Genomic DNA, 18,573 nt, shown 5'->3' with positions numbered 1-18,573 from the left:
GGCTGGACGAGGCAAGGGGCCAAGGCGGTGGTGGGAAATCACCAGCGATGCATTTCAAAAAGAGAGCTGCCCATTGGCCCTCCAGAACACAGTGCTGCTTCAGGGTTTTATCATGACATCCTAGAATCCAGCAGCAAAAGGCAGCTGCTCGAGCAGAGTCTGAGAGACCTGGGGCCAGAGGACCCAGCCTGGGAAGGGCCACCTCCTTTGCTTCCCCTCCAGGCCCGTCCCGCTGAGACCACTCCTGCCAGGCTGATAGGGAGCCCCCAAGCACAGGCCATCAAACTCCCAAGATCACTGTGGCCAGGGCATTGTCCCTCCTTGGTCCTCCCTGTCCCCCCTGGCTCAGAGCAGGCCCCACCCACCCAGAGGGGTATCTTGGGGTTGAAAACACCACACCTATGAGTCACTGTTCAACTTCGAGCTAGTGGCTGCCCCTCTCTGAGCCTCAGCCTCCTCCTCTGTAGAATAGGGGTGATAGGGGTGCCTGGGTGGCACAGTCGGTTAAGCGTCCGACTTCAGCCAGGTCACGATCTCGCGGTCCGTGAGTTCGAGCCCCGCGTCAGGCTCTGGGCTGGCCGCTCAGAGCCTGGAGCCTGTTTCCGATTCTGTGTCTCCCTCTCTCTCTGCCCCTCCCCTGTTCGTGCTCTGTCTCTCTCTGTCCCAAAAATAAATAAACGTTGAAAAAAAAAATTAAAAAAAAAAAAAAGAATAGGGGTGATATCCAGTGGGATTATTCATGAAAAGCAGGCAGCACAGACCCTGGCACATAGTAAGAGCTTAATAAAGGTGTCTACTTCTATCATGTTTCTATCATGACATACTGAGGTCATCTCTGTGACCACAACACCGTTTAGTAATAGCAGCTGGTGTTCACTGAGCATTTACTATCTGCCCAACACGACTGTAGGCACTTGACACAGAAGAGCTCATTTTATTCTGACGTAATCGTAACAGCTTTAGGAGGTGGGTCCTATTATTATTCCCATTTTAGAGAGGAGGAGACTGGGGCACACAGGGCGAAGGGGCTTGCCCGGGGCCACACAGCCGGCGACCAGTAGAGGTGATGGAGAAAAAAGACTGTATCCTACCCCACAACCTGAGGTGGACGAGAGATGGAATAAAAGACATAGAACGAATAGAAGCAAAAGCAAAGCAAAACCATAGAACGAACAGAAGAAAATACAGAAGAATGACTTTGTGACTTAAGAGAAGAGCCCCTTTAATGAAACATCATGGGTGGAAACCACAAGCGGGTAAGTCCTGTTATATTGCAGCTGAGAATTTTCTTCCAAGAAAGGATATAATGGTGACACGAATCATCACATGGCAGAATGGGAGAATATGTTCGCAATGCCTCATACTGCACCTACCTCACAGGGCTGTTAAGAGAGTTACACGGCTCAGGAGCACCTGGGTGGCTCAGTAGGTGAAGCGTGCAACTTCGGCTCCAGTCACGATCTCACAGTTTGTGAGCTCAAGCCCCGTGTCGGGCTCCGTGCTGACAGCTCGGAGCCTGGAGCCTGCTTCGGATTCTGTGTCTCCCTATCTATGCCCCTCCCAGGCTCCTGCTGTCTCTCTCTCTCTCTCTCTCTCAAAAATAAATAAACATTAAAAAAATTTTAAATAATAAAAAACAAATAGGTGAAAGTAATTTGAGTAGTACATTTTATGCAGCCCAATACATCCACATTATTATTATTATTATAACGTAGACAGAATAAAAATGAGTTAATGAGATATTTTACATCTTTTACATCTTTTTACATCTTTTCTTTGTACTAAGTTTCCGAAATCTGGTGTGTATTTTACACTTACGGCACATCGCAATTTGTATTTGCCGTATTTCAAGTGCTCATACCTACATGTGGAGAGCAGAGATTTCGTGTAGGACAGATCGGATGGGACAGGGCACAGCTAGATTCTAGGAGGAGCACATGCAAATCAACGAGTAAAAGACAGCAACCCAAGTGCAAACAGGGCAAAGAATATGAACAGGCAATTTACAAAAGAGGAGAAACTGAAGGCGATCAAGCAAATGAGGAGATGCTCAAAGTGACCTGAAATCAGAGAAATGTGAAAGACAGCAATGGTGACGTCACTTGACATCGAGTCAGAGTGGTAAAAATCAGAAGCTGGATAAAGCTAACAGCTGGCGGAGATGTGGGTACATGGGACCCTCTGCACTGACAGAAGGTGTGGCTGGGGGCAGCTAGTCCAGGACGCCACACAGCAACGGACTGTGCCCTGTGATCCAGCATCTCTGCAACCAGGTCTCTCTCCTAGGGAGATTTCCACACAGGTCTCTGAAGGGACATGTCCAAGGCTGCAGTGGCTGGGAGCTGGAGGCTGCCTGATGTCCATCCCCAGGGGACAGAGTCGTAAGACGTGAGGGATGCATCTGTGGAACATCAAGTAGAAATCAGAAGAAAACAGACGCAAGAGATTGACAACACGGATGGATACTGAAGTCCTACTGCAAGACAAGCAAACAAGCAAGCAAGCAATACAGTGCTAACTGGAAAAGGAAAGTAAGAAGCCAAATGTAATAGAATACTCACATAAAACAAGGCACATTTTCAAGGAAACATACAAACAGAAAGGTGCACATTAAGCCCACGGCAGTGTTGCACCAGAGATGGGAGGGAATTGGGGGGTATTTTTCCCTAATGTTTATTTTGAAATTTCCAAAGGTACAGAAAACTCACAAGAAGGGGCACCTGGGTGACTCAGTTGGTTAGCATCCGATGTTTGGTTTCAGCTCAGGTCACGATCTCGAGGTTCGTGAGTTCAAGCCCCGAGTCAGGTTCTGCGCTGACAGTGCAGAGCCTGCTTGGGATCCTCTCTCTCTCTCCCTTTCTTTCTTTCTGCCCCTCCCCTGCTCCTGCTCGCTCTTTTGCTCTCTCTCAAAATAAATAAATAAACTTAAAAAAAAATAAAAGAGGGGCCCCTGGATGGCTCAGTCGGTTGAGGGACCGACTTTGGCTTGGGTCATGATCTCACGGCTCGTGAGTTCAAGCCCTGCATCAGGCTCTGTGCTGACAGCTCAGAGCCTGGAGTCTGCTTCGGATCCTCTCTCTCTGCCCCTCCCCCACTCACTCTCTCTCTCAAAAATAAATAAACATTAAAAAAAAGAAAACTTGGGGCGCCTGGGTGGCTCAGTAGGTTAAACGCCCAACTTTGCTCAGGTCGTGATCTCACAGTCCATGAGTTCGAGCCCCACGTGGGGCTCTATGCTGACAGCTGAGAGCCTGGAGCCTGCTTCAGATTCTGTGTCTCCCTCTCTCTCCGCCCCTCTCCACTTGCTCTCTCTCTCTCTCTCTCTCTCTCTCTCAAAAACAAACATTAAAAAAAAAAAAAAGAAAACTTAGGGCGCCTGGGTGGCTCAGTCGGTTAAGCATCCGACTTCGGCTCAGGTCATGATCCGCGGTTCATGACTTTGAGCCCTACGTCGAGTTCTGTGCTGACAGCTCAGAGCCTGGATCTTGCTTCGAATTCTGTGCTTCCCTCTCTCTCTGTTCCTTCCCCACTTGTGCTCTGTCTCACCGTCTCTCTCTCTCAAAAATAGAGAATAAAAAAATGTATGGGAAAAAAAAAAGAAAATTCACAAGAACAGTAAAATAATACCCATATGCTTACTTACTCTCCTGCCTTCAGTGACAATTGTTACTATTTTGCCACATTTGCTCACGCTCTCTCTCCTCCCCTCCTCTATATTAATACTAATGTATAACATATTACGATGTTGTATATAAGATACATACACACATGGTTTTCTTCTGAGCTATTTGGCAGTCGCAACCATCACAAATATACCACTAAAGAATTCAGTGTGTTCCTCCCACAAATAAGAACATTCTCTTATCCAACCACGGTGCAATGCCCACATTCAGGAAATTTAACCTGGATATGATATCATCTAAGATCCACCCACATTCAAATATCCTCGATTATCCCCAGAATATCTTTTGTAGCTGTTTCATCCTTTTTTTTTAAAGAAAATTGTCAAGGATCCAATCAAGGATTATACATTGATTTTGGCTGTCATCTCTTTGTTCCCTTCAGTCTAGAACAGTTTCCCGGCATTTCATTCATTCACTCCTTCATTCATTGGATGAATAAATTGATTTTCCCTTTCATGACATAGATCTGTTTGAAGAGTCCAGGCACTTTTGGTTTTTGTTTTTTGGTTTGGGGTTTTTTTGTTTGTTTGTTTGTTTGTCGGCAGAATGCCCCTTAATCGGGAAGTATCTGGTTGTGTCCTTATGATTAGACTCAGGTTAAACACTTTGGACAGGACCAAGTACTTTGCAGGTGTCCTTCTCAGTACATCACGGCAAGATGCATGTGAGGTTAGCCTGTCCCATCCCTGATGATGTTAATTTTGATCATTTGGTTAAAGTGGTGACTGCCAACTTTCTCCATGGTGAATTTTCTGAGGTATCTTTTTCCCACTGTAATTAACAAGTAATTTGTGGGCTGGTCCTTCGAGACTGTGTGAATATCTACTCCCCCACTGAGGAGCCTAGCCTGAATTAATTATTCCTCTACTGGCTGCAAAATGGGGGTTTTCTCACTCAATCTTTCCTTCGGCACATTTTAGCTGGCACTCCAGACTTTTTCCTCCCCCCAAAGGGGCAGAGGTAGCGCTCAGGTCTAAGCTCCTCAGCAGCTGGGCCCCCCAACCTCTTGAGCTGTAACACTGGGTAAAGAGGTGGCCACCTCTGCGCCCTTGGACAATCCCCACACCCCTCCCTGGGCACCTCATCAGTCAACAGGTGGATCCAGGTGGATTCTGCTCAGGACTCTGCTGTCCCCGTGGCCCCACATACTGTCCTCTTCAGGTGTGTGGGAGGCAGCTCAGATGCCAGGCACAAGCAGGGCAGTGGGTACAGTCCCACAGAGGACACTGGCCCAGCCACAGCAACCGATCACTCAGTGGGGATGGCAGAGGTCAGCAGAACAGGAAGAGAAGGACAATAGCTGTGCCTGTTGCCACGGCAGTGGCAGTGTTTGCCAGCTGGGTGGGGCCGGTCTCGCTAGAAGCCATCAGCGGCTAAGCCCAGGCCCCACTCTCCTCTTCCACTTCTCCCCTCGGTAGGCCCTGGCGGGGCTGGGATGTGCAACAACTCACCCTGGGCACTGCAGAGACCCAGTTATTTAATGAAGCTTGAGCAGAGTCGCAGCCGTTAGGGGCCTCCAAGAACTACAATTCCCAGAACACACAGCAAGCCCCTGGCCCAGCCCCAACTGCCCCAGCGGCCCCGGCTTTGAAGTAGAACAAGGAGATCTCACCTGTCCTGGGAACTCAGCGTCCTGGTCTGCATGAGGTGCGTTCGTGTCTGCGTTTCTTGGACCTCCTCCTGCCTGAGAACTCTCGGTTACAAGCCAAACCTGGCGACGGTGAGATTCACACATGTGTGCTGTCACCCTGCTCTGTGCCAGTCTCAGGACCCGGGCGTGGGTGGGGAGCACTGAGATGGAGGAGACAGCCTCATGAAAGAGAAATGGCTTGGGCTGGTTGGGTACCCCTTATAGTCTAGCACCTATTACGGGCTCAGTAAACATCCGCTGGCCTAACCAACAAGCAGACAATCTATCTCTCCCTTGTCTTCCCTTCCATTACACCATTTCCCCCAGTTTTGCCAGCTCCTAGGATACGGCACTGTCCTGAAATGTGCTGTATCTCTCTGTCCGGCCTCCAGGCCTTCTGCACGCGCTGTTACGTCTACCACAAGCACACTCGGCTTCCCCGTTGGTGTGTCTGTAGAGATAGGCCAGAGCCTGGCACGGAGCAGCAGCACATTAAATATTTGACGAATGAATGAATGAATGAATGAATGAATGAAAGAATGCCCTTGTCCATTGTCCATCCCAGGAAGCAGGGACACTTGGGACCCTCCCTATTCATCTCGATCCTCCGCCCGCTCGCCGGCCTGGAATGAATGCCTCCCTTTTATCCGCTCCGAGGATGGCCGGGCCTTGTCGGGGGCAGACCGGGAGGAGGAGGGGATCGGGGGCTGCCCTGGGCCCCCTCCCGGGTCTCCTAAAGGGTCAGCTTTTCCGGACGTGGGGAGTTTACCTCTTGGCGAAACTCAGCCTCGGCCACCTGAAGACCAGCCCCCAGTCCCTCCCGCCCCTTACCACCCGGGACACCCCAGACCGACACTCAGACACCAGCACGTGGTCCAGGGGCCCCAGCTTCCCATTGGCTGCTCGTCTCCTTCCTTCCCCGCGATTGGCAGGAGCCCAGCCTCAGGTCCCCCCTCCGCGCCCTACGGTGGTACAGCCTGCCGTGGCTTAGGCGGGGTGGGAAGGTCCACTGCGCCGCGGCGCGGGGGGAGTGGGTCGGGAAGAGCCGGGCGAGGCGGAGGGATCCCTTTGGAATGTTTCCGTCGAAACCACCCGGGGCGGGGCGGCACGGCGCGGATTGGCCACGAGCGTCGGACGGCCGCTTCTGATTGGCGGGGCGCGGGCGCCGGCCCCGCCCCCCTGGCCGCGGCTGCGGGAGAGGCCCGGCCCGGAGTTTGCGGAGGGCCAAGCGGGGCGCGCGCAGGGTGGCGGCGGCGGCGCAGGTGAGTGCCCCCCGCGGGCGGGGCGCGGCGCGGCCGCTCCGGGGACCCCAGCGCGGGCCTGCGGGGCCGCAGACGCGCGGGGATCCGGCGGATCGAGCGGGGCGGGGCCGGCCCCAGGGACATGGCTGGAAGTCTAGGTTGGGCGCCAGGATGCCCGAGGCCCCTTCCCAGAGGGGCGCCTGTCTTTCCGCTGGGGGCAGGGTCAGACGCTTCCCGCCGCTCAAACGGGGCCGACAGGCCACCCTGCCCCCTGCGCTCCTCTGGACAATCCCCCTCCCGGCAGGGACAGCCGCGGGGTCGGTATTTCTGAGCCCTGCCTGGGCATCTCCCTGGAGGTGGCCTCGTCCCCATCCTCCAGGGCCTAGAGGAACCTGGGGAGGACCGAGGTCCCGACAATAATAATGAAAAAATCACCCCGGCTGGCACTTGCTGAACGCTTCCATGTCAGGCATTTACCATGCGTATCAGTGGGTCTAAACACCTCATGGAAGGTACGCTTACTTCTTTTAGAGGTGAAGCAACAGACCCAGGAGGTAGAGTGACTTGCCCAGGGTGACACAGCTAGCTAGTAAGTGGCAGATCTGGAACTCGAACCCGTGCTGCAGAGTCCAGATCTGGAGTCTCAGCCACTAGACCACATGGCTCCGTGGCCTCTCTGCTTGCTGCTGTCCCCAGCCCCCAAGCATACACATCTGGCCACACCTGCCGGTTTTTGCTTTCCCCCTAAGAGGTCACCAGACATCAGCCCTACTTTGCCCCCCCTGAGCTGGAAAGGCAAGGTGTGAATACCAAGGTCCAAAGAAGAGAGTGACGTCTATGGGGGACATAGGGGACCTGGATGTTGGGGTCCTTTGCCCCCTGGGCCCCTCTGGGAAGCCTGGGCTGAGGCCCTGGGCAGTAGGCGTTCTCCCGGAAACACCCGGGAGCCGGTTTTTCAAGACTGAATCAGAGGCCTCCCCCTCCCTCCTCCTCTCCGAAGCAATATCCTACTGGAAAGGGGAGGCTGGGTGTGGTGTCCCCCCCTCCCCCAGTTTATGTCAGCCCCCAGGAACCCCCTCCCCTGCTTCCTGCTGCCCCCACTGCACTTCTGCGTGGTTGTGGCGTTGCTAAGTTTCAGGCCCTTCCCAGGGAAGAGAGGGTGGGAATGCTGGGATTCCAGCCAATGTGCTTGGCGCCCAAGCTGACGCTCTTTTCCTCCATCCCTATGTTCAGGTTTGAGGGGAGACCGGGAACGTGGGGAGGGGGTGGCCGTTAGCAGCTCCACGGCAGGCATGTTCCGAGGATAGGAGGGCTCTGAGTAGGCGGGATGAGGGCATAAGGCACATCCATTCATTCCACACTTACTGAGCACCTACCATGTGCCAGGCACTGTTGTTGGGACAGAGAACACAATAGTGAACAAGACAAAACTCCCAGCTCTGTGGGAGCTGTCATTCTCGTGGATACAACCAAGTTAACAAGGAAATAAAGATCCCTGCAGACGGGAGAAGTGCTCCGTGCTATGAATAAAAGTGCTATGAATAAAATATGAGGGGGTGGCTTGGTAGAATCTGTTGGGCAAGGCGGGGGGGGGGGGCTCTTGGAGGAGGTGACTTCAGAGACAGGGTCTGAATGACAAAAAGTAGGCAGCCATGGGAAGATCGGGCAGGGGGCACGGCCAGGGCAAAGGCTCTGAGGCTAGACCAAGCTTGGAATAGTGTGGCTGGGGCACGGGATAAGGCCACAGTGGCAGTTCTGCAGGGGTCTGTGGCTCATATTAAGGAGCTCAGAACTTTTCCCCCGTGAGGTGGGAACCTGTTGTAAAATTGGAAGCCGGGTAGTGACGCGATCTGGTTTACATTTTAAAATAGAGACACGAAGTTAAATAGCAGCCTAAGACTGGAAGACAAGAGTTCTGCCAGGGCAACGTGTAATTAAGTTCATGGGCCTGAGCTGTCTGGACCACAGGGGCGGTTCCTACAGGCCGGGGCAAGCCAGGGAGGCTGCCTGGAGGAGGTGGCTTAGCATAGGCCTCGGCAGGCAGGCAGAGAGGACTGGGATGTTCCCGGGCAGGGCAGGGGAGGAGGCAATAATCATAATGACAATCATAGTAACAGTTTCCTTAAATTGAATGTCAGGCAAAATGCTTGTTAATGCTAATCAGGTTGTATGCGTGATCTCTTTGGACTCCCATAAGCACCTTGAGAAACAGGAATTCTGCCCATTTTTTCGGATGAGAAAACTGAGGCCCCATCACATGAAGTGACTTGCCCACGGCCACACAGCTGGTAAGTGGCAGGGGTGGGATCTGAACCCAGGCCATCCTGCCTCTTGTAGCCTGGAAGGCAACTTCATTAATCACTCACTTTCTTCACCACCACTATTCCCTCCTCCCAGGTAAGGCCATGGAAACTAGCCTGAACCAGGGCAGCAAACGTAGGCAGAGTGAGGAGGCTGGGAACTGGTGATCTGGATGTGAGGGCCCTGGGAAAAGGGGGAAGTTTGAATCTTAGCAACTGACTGAAAGATGGTGGGACAGATGGAACCAGTAGGAAAAATCACCCTTTACGGAACCCTTATTGTGCGCCCACATGCGTGATTTCCTTGGAGCTCAGAGAAGTTAAGACACTTGCCCAGGGTCACACAGCTAGTAAGTGGAAAAGCCAGGTTCCAGACTCATGTTCTCAGCCTCCTGCTAAAATGTATGAGGAGCAGCAGCAGGAGAGCCAGGGGAGGGGATGATGAGGATTCGTGGTGGTTTTGTTTGTTTTAGCATCATTGAGTGTGATGAAATACCTTCATACCCTGAGGCAAAAGTTTTGGTTCATTCAGAGTTTTCTTTTTTGTCAAATGTTCTGTGAGCACCTTCTGCGATGGGTGCTGGAGATAGATGGATAACCGATGAAAGGCTGGTCTCTTGGGCGCCTGGGTGGCTCGGTCAGTTAAGCGTCCCACTTCGGCTCAGGTCGTGATCTCACGGTTCATGAGTTCGAGCCCCACATCGGGCTCTGCGCTGACAGCTCAGAGCCTGGAGCCTGCTTCCGATTCCGTGTCTCCCTCTCTCTCTGCCCCTGCCCCGCTTGTGCTCTGTCACTCTCTGTCTCTCAAAAATAAATAAAAACATTAAAAAAAAAATTAAAGAAAAAAAAAGACCGGTCACTTGAAATGTCTAAGGAGTGCCCGCAAATCAAGAAGAAAAAAGATAGGGGCGCCTGGGTGGCACAGTCGGTTAAGCGTCCGACTTCAGCCAGGTCACGATCTCGCGGTCCGTGAGTTCGAGCCCCGCGTCAGGCTCTGTGCTGACAGCTCAGAGCCTGGAGCCTGCTTCCGATTCTGTGTCTCCCTCTCTCTCTGCCCCTCCCCCATTCATGCTCTGTCTCTCTCTGTCCCAAAAATAAATAAACGTTGAAAAAAAAATAAAAAAAAAAAAAAAGATAGGCATTATGATAAAAAACAAACTGAATGCAATTTTTAAAAGCGGGCAAAGACTTAAACAGGCAGTTTGCAACAGGACAGATCCAACCAGTTCATGAACGTGTTAACAGTTGTTCAGCATCACTGATGATGAAGGGAGTAAAAACGAAACTGCGATGAAAGGTGAGGGAGACACGCTCCGTGTCTGTGTGGCCGGATGGAGCACCTACCCTGCACCCAGCACCATGCTGGGAAGTGAGGGCTGAGGATCACAGAGGTGGGGCTTGCGTGTTTGCTGGGGAGACAGTACCCCCTCGAGGGCAGGGACTACAGAGCCAGGCACGGGGACTGGTGGGCTAATGACTGTTAGGATCATTCCTTCATCCATCCCTTCATTCATTGGACAAATGCATACTGAGCACCTGCTACACCCCTGGGCACTGTTTTCTGTGCTAAGAATATAGGGATGAGCAAGGCAGACAGAATGCCTTGCCCTTTCCCAAAACAGTGAACGAGAACAGTGGATGAAATCTACATCCCACCTGAAAGAGGTGTGACAGTCTCTGTGTGGATGCCACAGGGCGCAGCCAAGTGCAAAAGCTCGGACACTCGATTGTACCTGGTGTGTTAGAGGGGCAGGGACCGGGCCCGTGTGCCTGGGAGGACCGAGCAAGGGGGAGAGCGGGAGAAGGTGGGGGCAGGGAGGCGATGGGGGCAGGTCTTTTGGGGCGTGTGGGTGGAGGGGAGGACGGTGACTTTTACTGTGAATGAGGTGGGAGCCCCGGGAGGGGTCGAAGCAGAGGACAGAGGTGAGACGGGACTTGTGTTTTACAGGATCATTCTGGCTGCCGTGTTGACCGGAGACCGTGGAGGGTGAGGGCAGAAGCCGGGAGACTCGGAGGAGGCAACCGCACTAGTGTAGGTGAGAGATGATGGGGCTGGACCAGGTGCCCCTAGAGGAGGCGGTGGAGAGCAGACGAATGAATGCGGGAGCGAATGAACGGATGCGTGAGTGTGAGTGCAGCGCACTGGGCTTGGCTGAATCCGGGAGGGCTCCCTGGAAGAGGAGAGTTGAAGGGAGGGAGCGGGAAGTCCCCTTTACACAGAAGAATATCGTTTGGCATGATGTGATCCTCAGCACAGCCTGGCCAGGTGAGTGTCCCCGTCTGTAGAACAGGCATCCGAGGCCCAGGGAGAGCGAGTGGCCTAGGGAACCACTTTGCACGTGGGGGGCAGACAGACCCGAGAGTGCTGCCGGCTTCTGTGGCTTAGGGTGCGTGGCTTGAAATGAAACCTGACCTCCTTTCCATTCTGGGAAGCCGGCACGGTCGACCCCTCCTACGCCCAGCACTTCTTTAACCCCCCCCCCTTCACGCATCGCTCTCTCTGTTCCATTTACACTGGCCCCTTGCTGCTCTGTGAGCAGAGTCTGCGAGCCTGCTCAGAGCGCTCCCGCGGCTGCCCCCTCGCTCAGAGCGAAAGCCTAAGTCCTGCCTGGGCCCTCAGGGCCCTGCCCGCTCTGCCCTATCCCTCCCTGCCCTCACCTCCTCCTGCTGTCCCCCTCACCACTCTGTTCCAACCGTGCAGGCCCATTTGCTGTCCCTCAAACACATGCCAAGTGTGTCCCCATCTCAGGGCCTTTGCACTGGCGGTTCCCTCTGCCTGGAGCTGTCTTGCCTCACGTCGTTATATGGAGGCTTCTTCCTGTCATTCGAGTCTCAAGTTCAGCTTCACCTGCTCAGAGAGGCCCTCCTTGATTTTGTCGGTAGAAGCACTTGTCTTGTTTTATTGTCTTCATAGCACCCTTAGAAATTATACTAGGCTTTTACACATTGGCTTGCTCGCTGCGCATTTCCTCTGGACCGTATGCTTCGGAAAAGCGTGAACAGAACCCCAGCTGGCGTATATGGCGCCCAGGAGAGAGTTAGAAAGAGGCAGGCCTTCCTCCCAGCAAACACATCAGCTTGGCATGTAGCTCGACGAGCCAGAGCAGAGGCTGAGTTTCAGTCCCACTCGCCACCTTGGTCGGGTGCTTTTGCACAGTGAACAACCTGTGGAACTGCATACAGCGCCCCTAGTCAGGGACCTTGGTCATCTTACTGAAGGCAGTATCTAAAATGGTGCATGGCATATAGTAAGTATGCGAAAGATACTTACTTGAAAGGAGGGTGGGAGAGAGAAACTGAGAGAATAGCAGTAGGAGAAAGAAAGAAAGTGTATCAGGACAAGTTTTGCTACAGTAACCGACAACCTCCAAAATCTTAGTGGCTGAATTCCACAAAGGTTTATTTTTTTAGTCCTGCTACGTCTCCATTGCAGCTCAGTAGGGGGTTGCATTCGTCGTAGTCCGTTGTCACTCGGGGCCAGGCTGATGGCGCTGCCACCTGGACACATGTGTCAGGTCACCCTGCCTGGGAGATGCAGACCCCCGGAGGCTCTTGATCTAGTACCGAAATGCTTCAGCCCAGAAATGCCATGTGTCCCCTCCTCTCCAGCTCATTGGCCAGAACTAGTCATATGCCTGCCCAGTCACAGGGAGGTCAGTAAATGTCACCTGGCCGTGTGCTTTGAAGGGAGAGTCGGAAACTTTTTGTGCACGGCACCAGTGACTGCAACCAGTAGAAAAAGAAGGAGAAACTGGAGGCACCTGGGCGGCTCAGTCAGTGAAGCATCTGCCTCTTGATTTCCTCTCCGGTCTTGATCTCAGGGTCGTGGGCTCAAGCCCCGTGTTGGGCTCCGCACTGGGCGCGAAACCTACTTTAAAAAAATAGTAATGAATAAATACCTAGAAGAATGAAGAGAAACGTAACCGCTTTGAGCCTCCGCTTTCTCGTTAAGTGGGCGTATTCGTAGCAAAATATTGTCCCCATATCACGGCGTCGTGTGAGGGTTAAGTAAGGTCACAGAGCACTTTGCACGGGGTCGTAGTAGCTGTTATATGCTGTGGTTACTTCTGAACCAGTACAGAAACGCTGGGACTGGGTTTTGAGCCGAGGCCGGTCTGTTCACCGGGTCAGCAGTGTGCTCCTAGTGGGGGGGAGGCGACCCGAGGCCACCGCCCAGGCCCTGAGCCCGCCTTCCCGCCCTGCAGGTCTCCTGAGTGTGCCCCCTGCTTCTCACCGCTCATGCCGCTGGGACTGGGGCGGCGGAAAAAGGCGCCGCCTCTGGTGGAGAATGAGGAGGCCGAGCCAGGCCGTGGGGGGCTGGGCGTGGGGGAGCCGGGGCCCCTGGGTGGGGGTGGGGCGGGGGGGCCCCAAATGGGGTTGCCCCCCCCTCCCCCGGCCCTGCGGCCCCGCCTCGTGTTCCACACCCAGCTGGCCCACGGCAGTCCCACTGGCCGCATCGAGGGTTTCACCAACGTCAAGGAGCTGTATGGCAAGATCGCCGAGGCCTTCCGGCTGCCGGCTGCCGAGGTACCCACCGGGGAGCCGGGCACCAGGGTCCCTGACGGCGGGCTGAGGCCTGGGCGTGCGTCCTGTCCATGAGCTGCGGCTCAGTTGCTGAAGGTGCAGACGCCGACACCAGCTCCCTACCGGAGGAACTGGTGGGGTCACACTGGGTGCTGAGTTCCCATCAGTCATTAGGGCGCCTGCACCCCAGCAAACTGTGGGGAACTGGAGAGTAGGGCTGGGTGCTGAGTTCCCATTAAGCATTGGGAGGCCTGTGCCCCAGTGGACTGCGGAGATGGATGGCCAGGGCTGGATGCTACCTTCCCATGATGCATCGGGAGGCTTGTGCCCCAGTTGATTATGGGGTCTGGCGGTCAGATGTGAGGTTCGTTTCTCTGGGATGCATTGGGAGGCCTGACCCCAAGGACTTGGGGGGCTGAAGGCAGGGGGACAAGAAGGGCCGCAGTGGGACTGAGCAGGAAGTAGATGCAGGGGTCTCAGTAGGGGTGGCGGGTATTCTGTGCCCCTTCATTCATTCCACTAGCCCTTTACTGAGCACCCACTGTGTGTCAGGCTCTGTGCCCTGGAACCAGCACAGAGTTTTTGCTAGGACAGAAATCCCGGCTCTAGAAGAGCTGCATCCCAGTGGAGGCCAGTCTGGGGGTGGTCAGGCCCCAGGGTGGGGACCCCCAGCCCTTTCCCAGCTCCCTTTATCCCCCCCGGGTTGTGGTTAGCAAAGGGCGAGGGATGAAGGTGAGGGTTGAGTGTCTCCCCCCATGCAGGTGATGTTCTGTACCCTCAACACCCACAAAGTGGACATGGACAAACTCTTGGGGGGCCAGATCGGGCTGGAGGACTTCATCTTCGCCCACATCAAGGGGCAGCGCAAGGAGGTAGAGGTGTTCAAGTCCGAGGAGGCGCTGGGACTCACCATTACTGACAACGGGGCCGGCTATGCCTTCATCAAGGTGCCTGGGGTGGATGGGGACACCCGGGTCCTAAGGGTAAAGATTGGCCGTAGGACCCAAGGGCTGAGCCAAGGGGACTCATGGCTCCTTTCCCCACAGCGCATTAAGGAGGGAAGCGTGATCGACCACATCCAGCTCATCAGCGTGGGGGACATGATTGAGGCCATCAACGGGCAGAGCCTGCTGGGCTGCCGCCACTACGAGGTGGCCCGTCTGCTCAAGGAGTTACCCCGAGGCCGCACCTTCACGCTGAAGCTCACAGAGCCCCGCAAAGCTTTTGGTGAGGGGGCTGCCCCCCAGAACCCCTGTCGTCGCCCTATTCTCTTGGGTTCAGGCTACAGTGGCAGGGAGCCACCAGCAGGTGGCGCCCAAACCCAGCCAGCTGCGGCGGAATGGAGGGGTAGCCCCGCCCTGCCCTGGGGAGGGGTGCTGGCTCTCCGCCCAGCCCCGGAGGGCCAGAGCAAGGAGGAAGTTGCCCCCGCACCCAGCTTCCCGGAACCATTAGCCCAGCCAAGCGCCCCCAACCCTGGCGAGCCCCCCCAGCCTGGAGAGGCCAGGGTTGGCTGCCCTGTGCCAGTACCCCCTCTTTTCCGTCTGGCTTCACTAACTCTCTGGAATGGGCCTGAGGCCCCCGAGGTTGGGGGTGGGGGACTCTCAAATGCTTCCCCCGGCAGACAGGACTGGTCCTTGGCCCAGCAGCTATATCTCCTTGGCCTTGGGGAGAGCAGCTCAAGACCCAGGCCCCACCCCCTTCCTGTCCCTCTTGCCCTGGGAACAGGGCCCCCTTCTGTCTCCCCTCCAGCCTTTTCCATTCTCAGCCCCTGGCTGTCCCTCCCCAGTCCATGCCAAGCCTGAGTCGGGAGTCCTGCCCTCCTGGGGTCACCTCAGGCCCCATCTCCCCAGAGCCTGCAGAAGCTTCGAGAAGGTAGAAGAGGGTAACTGAGGCCAGGATGCCTGGGGTCCTGCCCAGGGCATGCTGGAATTGGGCTTCCCCGACCCTCACTCACCCCTCGCCTGCCTCCCACAGACATGATCAGCGTACGCTCAGGGGGTGGCCGCCCTGGCTCTGGCCCCCAGCTGGGCACTGGCCGAGGGACCCTCCGGCTCAGATCCCGCGGCCCCGCCACAGTAGAGGATGTGGTGAGTGCTCTAGCCCAGCCCGCTCCCTCCTTCCCTGCGCACCCATAGGTGGCCGCATCCTTTGTTAGCTGAGGACCTCGGAGCACTAGATGTATCATCTACCTCTGCCACATCCCAGCTCTGGGACTTTTGCTGGGCAAGTGGGCCTCAGTTTCCTTGTGTGTAAAATGGGACGATAACACCCAGGGTTGTGGTGAGGATGAGCCGTGGCTTAATACACGGGAAGTGGTGAAAAGATCGTGCGGCACTCAGTAAGTACGATGGTAAACGAATTCACATCACTGTGGTGTCGCTGTCCCTCCTTCTACCCACCCCCCAGCCCTCAGCCTTTGAGGAGAAGGCCATTGAGAAGGTAGATGACCTTCTGGAGAGTTACATGGGCATCCGGGACACGGAGTTGGGTGAGTGGGGACACCTAGATCTGGGGATGGGTGCGAGTTTGGGGGAGGGGCTTCTAGGCCCTGCGGGGCTGGGTGTCTCCTGGGTACCTCTGCCATCTGTGCTTCCATTCCGCCCCCTACCCTTGTCCAGCGGCCACCATGGTGGAGCTCGGAAAGGACAAGAGGAACCCGGATGAGCTGGCGGAGGCCCTGGACGAACGGCTCGGTGACTTTGCCTTCCCTGATGAGTTTGTCTTTGACGTCTGGGGTGCCATTGGGGATGCCAAGGTCGGCCGCTTCTAGGCCTCCCTCCAGACCTCTCAGTGACCTGGCTCCGCTTGGTGGGAGCCCCCTATGGGAGGGACACCGTGGCCTGGACCCCCAGCATCCGGCTTGGACCTGGCTCAGCAGCCCGAGGATGATGCAGAGTGGAGGTGGGGCCAGGCCCCTGCCCCACTCCAATCGGTACCACCCCTCCCCAGCTCCTGCCCTGGGTGGGGTCCCCGGTCCCCCCTTGCCCTGTTCCCCACCTACCTCAGCCGGGCCGGGCGCGGGGAGGGACCAGCCAGATTGGGCGTCCACCCCCGCCCGCAACACTTTCCGCATCAGCTGCCAAACTGGTCCCTCTGTCTCCCTGGGGCCTGTTTTGGGGGTCGTGACCTCCCTAGTTTCCTGCTGCAGGGAATGCAGAAGGGGGGCATCCCCCCTCAGCAAATGCAATAACGCCCTCCCCCTCCGCGCCCCTCCCCCAGAGGAACCCCCTCGCTGTGGAGTCTGTTACCTCTGCATTTGAAATACTAGTCTGCTGTGAACCCCCCAACCTCCCTCCCTCCCCTGCCCCCTGTGTCTCCCTCAGCCCAGCCCCGGACAGAAGGGGCAGGAGGGAGGATGGCGGGGGGCTTTTGTATCTGAATTTGCTGTCTTGAACATAAAGAATCTATCTGCCGTTGGACCTGTGTGGCGGCTTCGGGGTGGGAGAAGGGGGTGAGCCAAGGCTGGGAAAGAATGTAGCAGCTGAAATCCATCCCCTTCAGGCTCCAAATTGAATTAGGAGCCTGCCTGGGCCACCCTCCCCCCGCCCCCCACACCCGTTCTGCCTGACGAGGCTTCTGGCCGTGGGCCACCAGGCTTCCTGTCAAAGGCCGGAGCTTCTCGGCCTACTGGGGTTCAAGTCTTGCTCCCTCTTGAACGAAGCTCCCGCCACCTCAAGCCTGAGGCGAGCCGTGGGCGCAAGACTGCGGGCTACAGCCCGTCGCAGCCCGGGGCCGTGGGGAGCACCAGGGCCCGGAGGGGTGTGGAAGCCTGGCTTGGGAAAAGAAAGATGGCGGGCCCAAGATGGAGGCCTGCCAGGGCAAATGCTGTGGGCAGGAGCCCTGCCCCCCAAGACCGAGGGGAGCATTCATGACGGAGCCCCCGCTCCTGCCCGCTCTGGACGTGTGGGGTCCGCTGGCGTCCACGGTGCACCATGTTTTGCACTGGACATAAACCCCGCGTGCTTGTTTTGACAACCCACTTCATCCTCAAGGATTTGAGTGGGGATCAAGGAAGGGGGGTGGGACCCCGGCCAGACCTGGAGGGAAGGGCAGGAATTGAAGCAAGGGGGGCCAGGCCAGAGGTCCCGGCAGGAATGTGTGAGCTCAGCCCGCTCCCCTCTTCCATCCCTATTTCCAACAAGAGGGTGAGGGGCCTGCCCAGGAAAGGGCAGCTGGGAGGACCGGCTGGGCCTGGGGTGTGCGCGCGGCCCGCAGTTGTGTTCTTGGGGTGGGACGGAGACGGCTGATGTTGGGGTCCCAACACCCACGGGTGCCCCCTGTGTCCGTGCTGGTAAACAGCTCGGGTCGCGCCTCCGTGTTTCGAGAGTACGACTGTGTCTCTCGGGGACTTGGCCGTCTGTGACTCTGCTGAGGGAAGAACGTGACTGTCTCCGTGTTCCCGGGTGTCTGTGGGTGTAACTGGCGGCACCTCTGTGTGGAGGGCGGCCGAGGAGGCGCGTCTCGACGTGGCCGAGGCCGCGAGCGAGGGTGTCCCTGCGCTTTTCTGTTTGCGGGGTAGGTGTTGACCAGCTAGATCCCAGGATGTCCAGGAGGTGCAACCCATTGTGTCTTGGGTGCGTGCAGTGTACCTGTGGGCCCGTCTCGGACTGTGAGGGGGTGTCTCCGGGTGATACAGACTGTGGCTGTCTCAGTGCTGAGACTGGGTCCCACAGCGCTAAGGGGCCTGCATTTCAGCGCGTTGGGAGAAGTCTGAGCCAGTGACTGTCGGGGCATCTCTGGGGGTGACACTCAGTGAGTTCACGGGTAGGACAACAGGTGACCCCAAGGCTTTGAGGAACGTGGCTGCTGCTGTGCTGGGGACAGAGTTGACAGTATCTGATCTCAGGGTGTTAAGGGGTATGATTGTGTTGTTTTAGGATGGGAGACTGTGTGTGTGTGTGTGTGTGTCCCCTGCTTCTCAGGGCAGGAGGGGAGGTCGCCGTCATGTGTCCACAGGTGGCTTGGGACTTGTGAGTCCCAGGAGATGGTCCCCTGCTCACCAGGCATCTTGGTTCCCCAGCCCGCCTTCAGCCTCCCCCACTCCCCCTCCCATGACTCGCCCGCTGGCCCTGGCTTGGGCTTTAAGCCCCTGTGTAAATAGTGGGCGGGTCTCCAGGCCAGGCTGGGCCTGATCCAAGCTGGTCTGCCCGAGGCATTGCCCGCCACCGCCACCGCCACCGCCACCGCCACCCCCA

General features: G+C 56.2%; 1 protein-coding gene and 1 long non-coding RNA gene across 5 annotated transcripts; one reads left to right on the top strand and one right to left on the bottom strand.

Moving 5' to 3' along the window:
- Positions 1-1,651: 1,651 nt before the first annotated feature.
- On the bottom strand, positions 1,652-6,212 carry LOC102899623. Its single transcript, XR_002149518.3, has 3 exons — positions 6,083-6,212; positions 5,296-5,474; positions 1,652-2,401 (listed from the first exon to the last, which is right to left on the bottom strand). It is a non-coding gene; the product is annotated as an uncharacterized LOC102899623 (long non-coding RNA).
- GIPC1 (GIPC PDZ domain containing family member 1) lies at positions 5,265-16,797 on the top strand. 4 transcript variants are annotated; one of them, XM_045047071.1, is made up of 9 exons: positions 6,447-6,575; positions 8,719-8,842; positions 10,803-10,886; positions 13,060-13,381; positions 14,140-14,325; positions 14,425-14,605; positions 15,353-15,465; positions 15,785-15,866; positions 15,997-16,797. In XM_045047071.1, the coding sequence occupies exons 4-9, from the start codon at positions 13,094-13,096 to the stop codon at positions 16,146-16,148; spliced, it is 1,002 nt and encodes a 333-aa protein (XP_044903006.1). In that variant the 5' UTR covers positions 6,447-6,575; positions 8,719-8,842; positions 10,803-10,886; positions 13,060-13,093; the 3' UTR covers positions 16,149-16,797. The 4 variants fall into 4 exon arrangements, with proteins under 4 accessions (XP_019674071.2, XP_044903006.1, XP_023102091.1 ...); XM_023246323.2 differs by having other exon boundaries at positions 6,448-6,575; positions 10,803-10,890; XM_023246326.2 differs by having other exon boundaries at positions 6,481-6,575; positions 8,752-8,842; positions 10,803-10,890.
- Positions 16,798-18,573: the final 1,776 nt, after the last annotated feature.

This window comes from Felis catus, chromosome A2, assembly GCF_018350175.1.
Source record: "Felis catus isolate Fca126 chromosome A2, F.catus_Fca126_mat1.0, whole genome shotgun sequence".
In the NCBI taxonomy this organism is placed as follows: domain Eukaryota; kingdom Metazoa; phylum Chordata; class Mammalia; order Carnivora; family Felidae; genus Felis; species Felis catus.
Note: the sequence above shows the minus strand (reverse complement) of the source record. Positions and strands in the feature narration are given on the sequence as shown.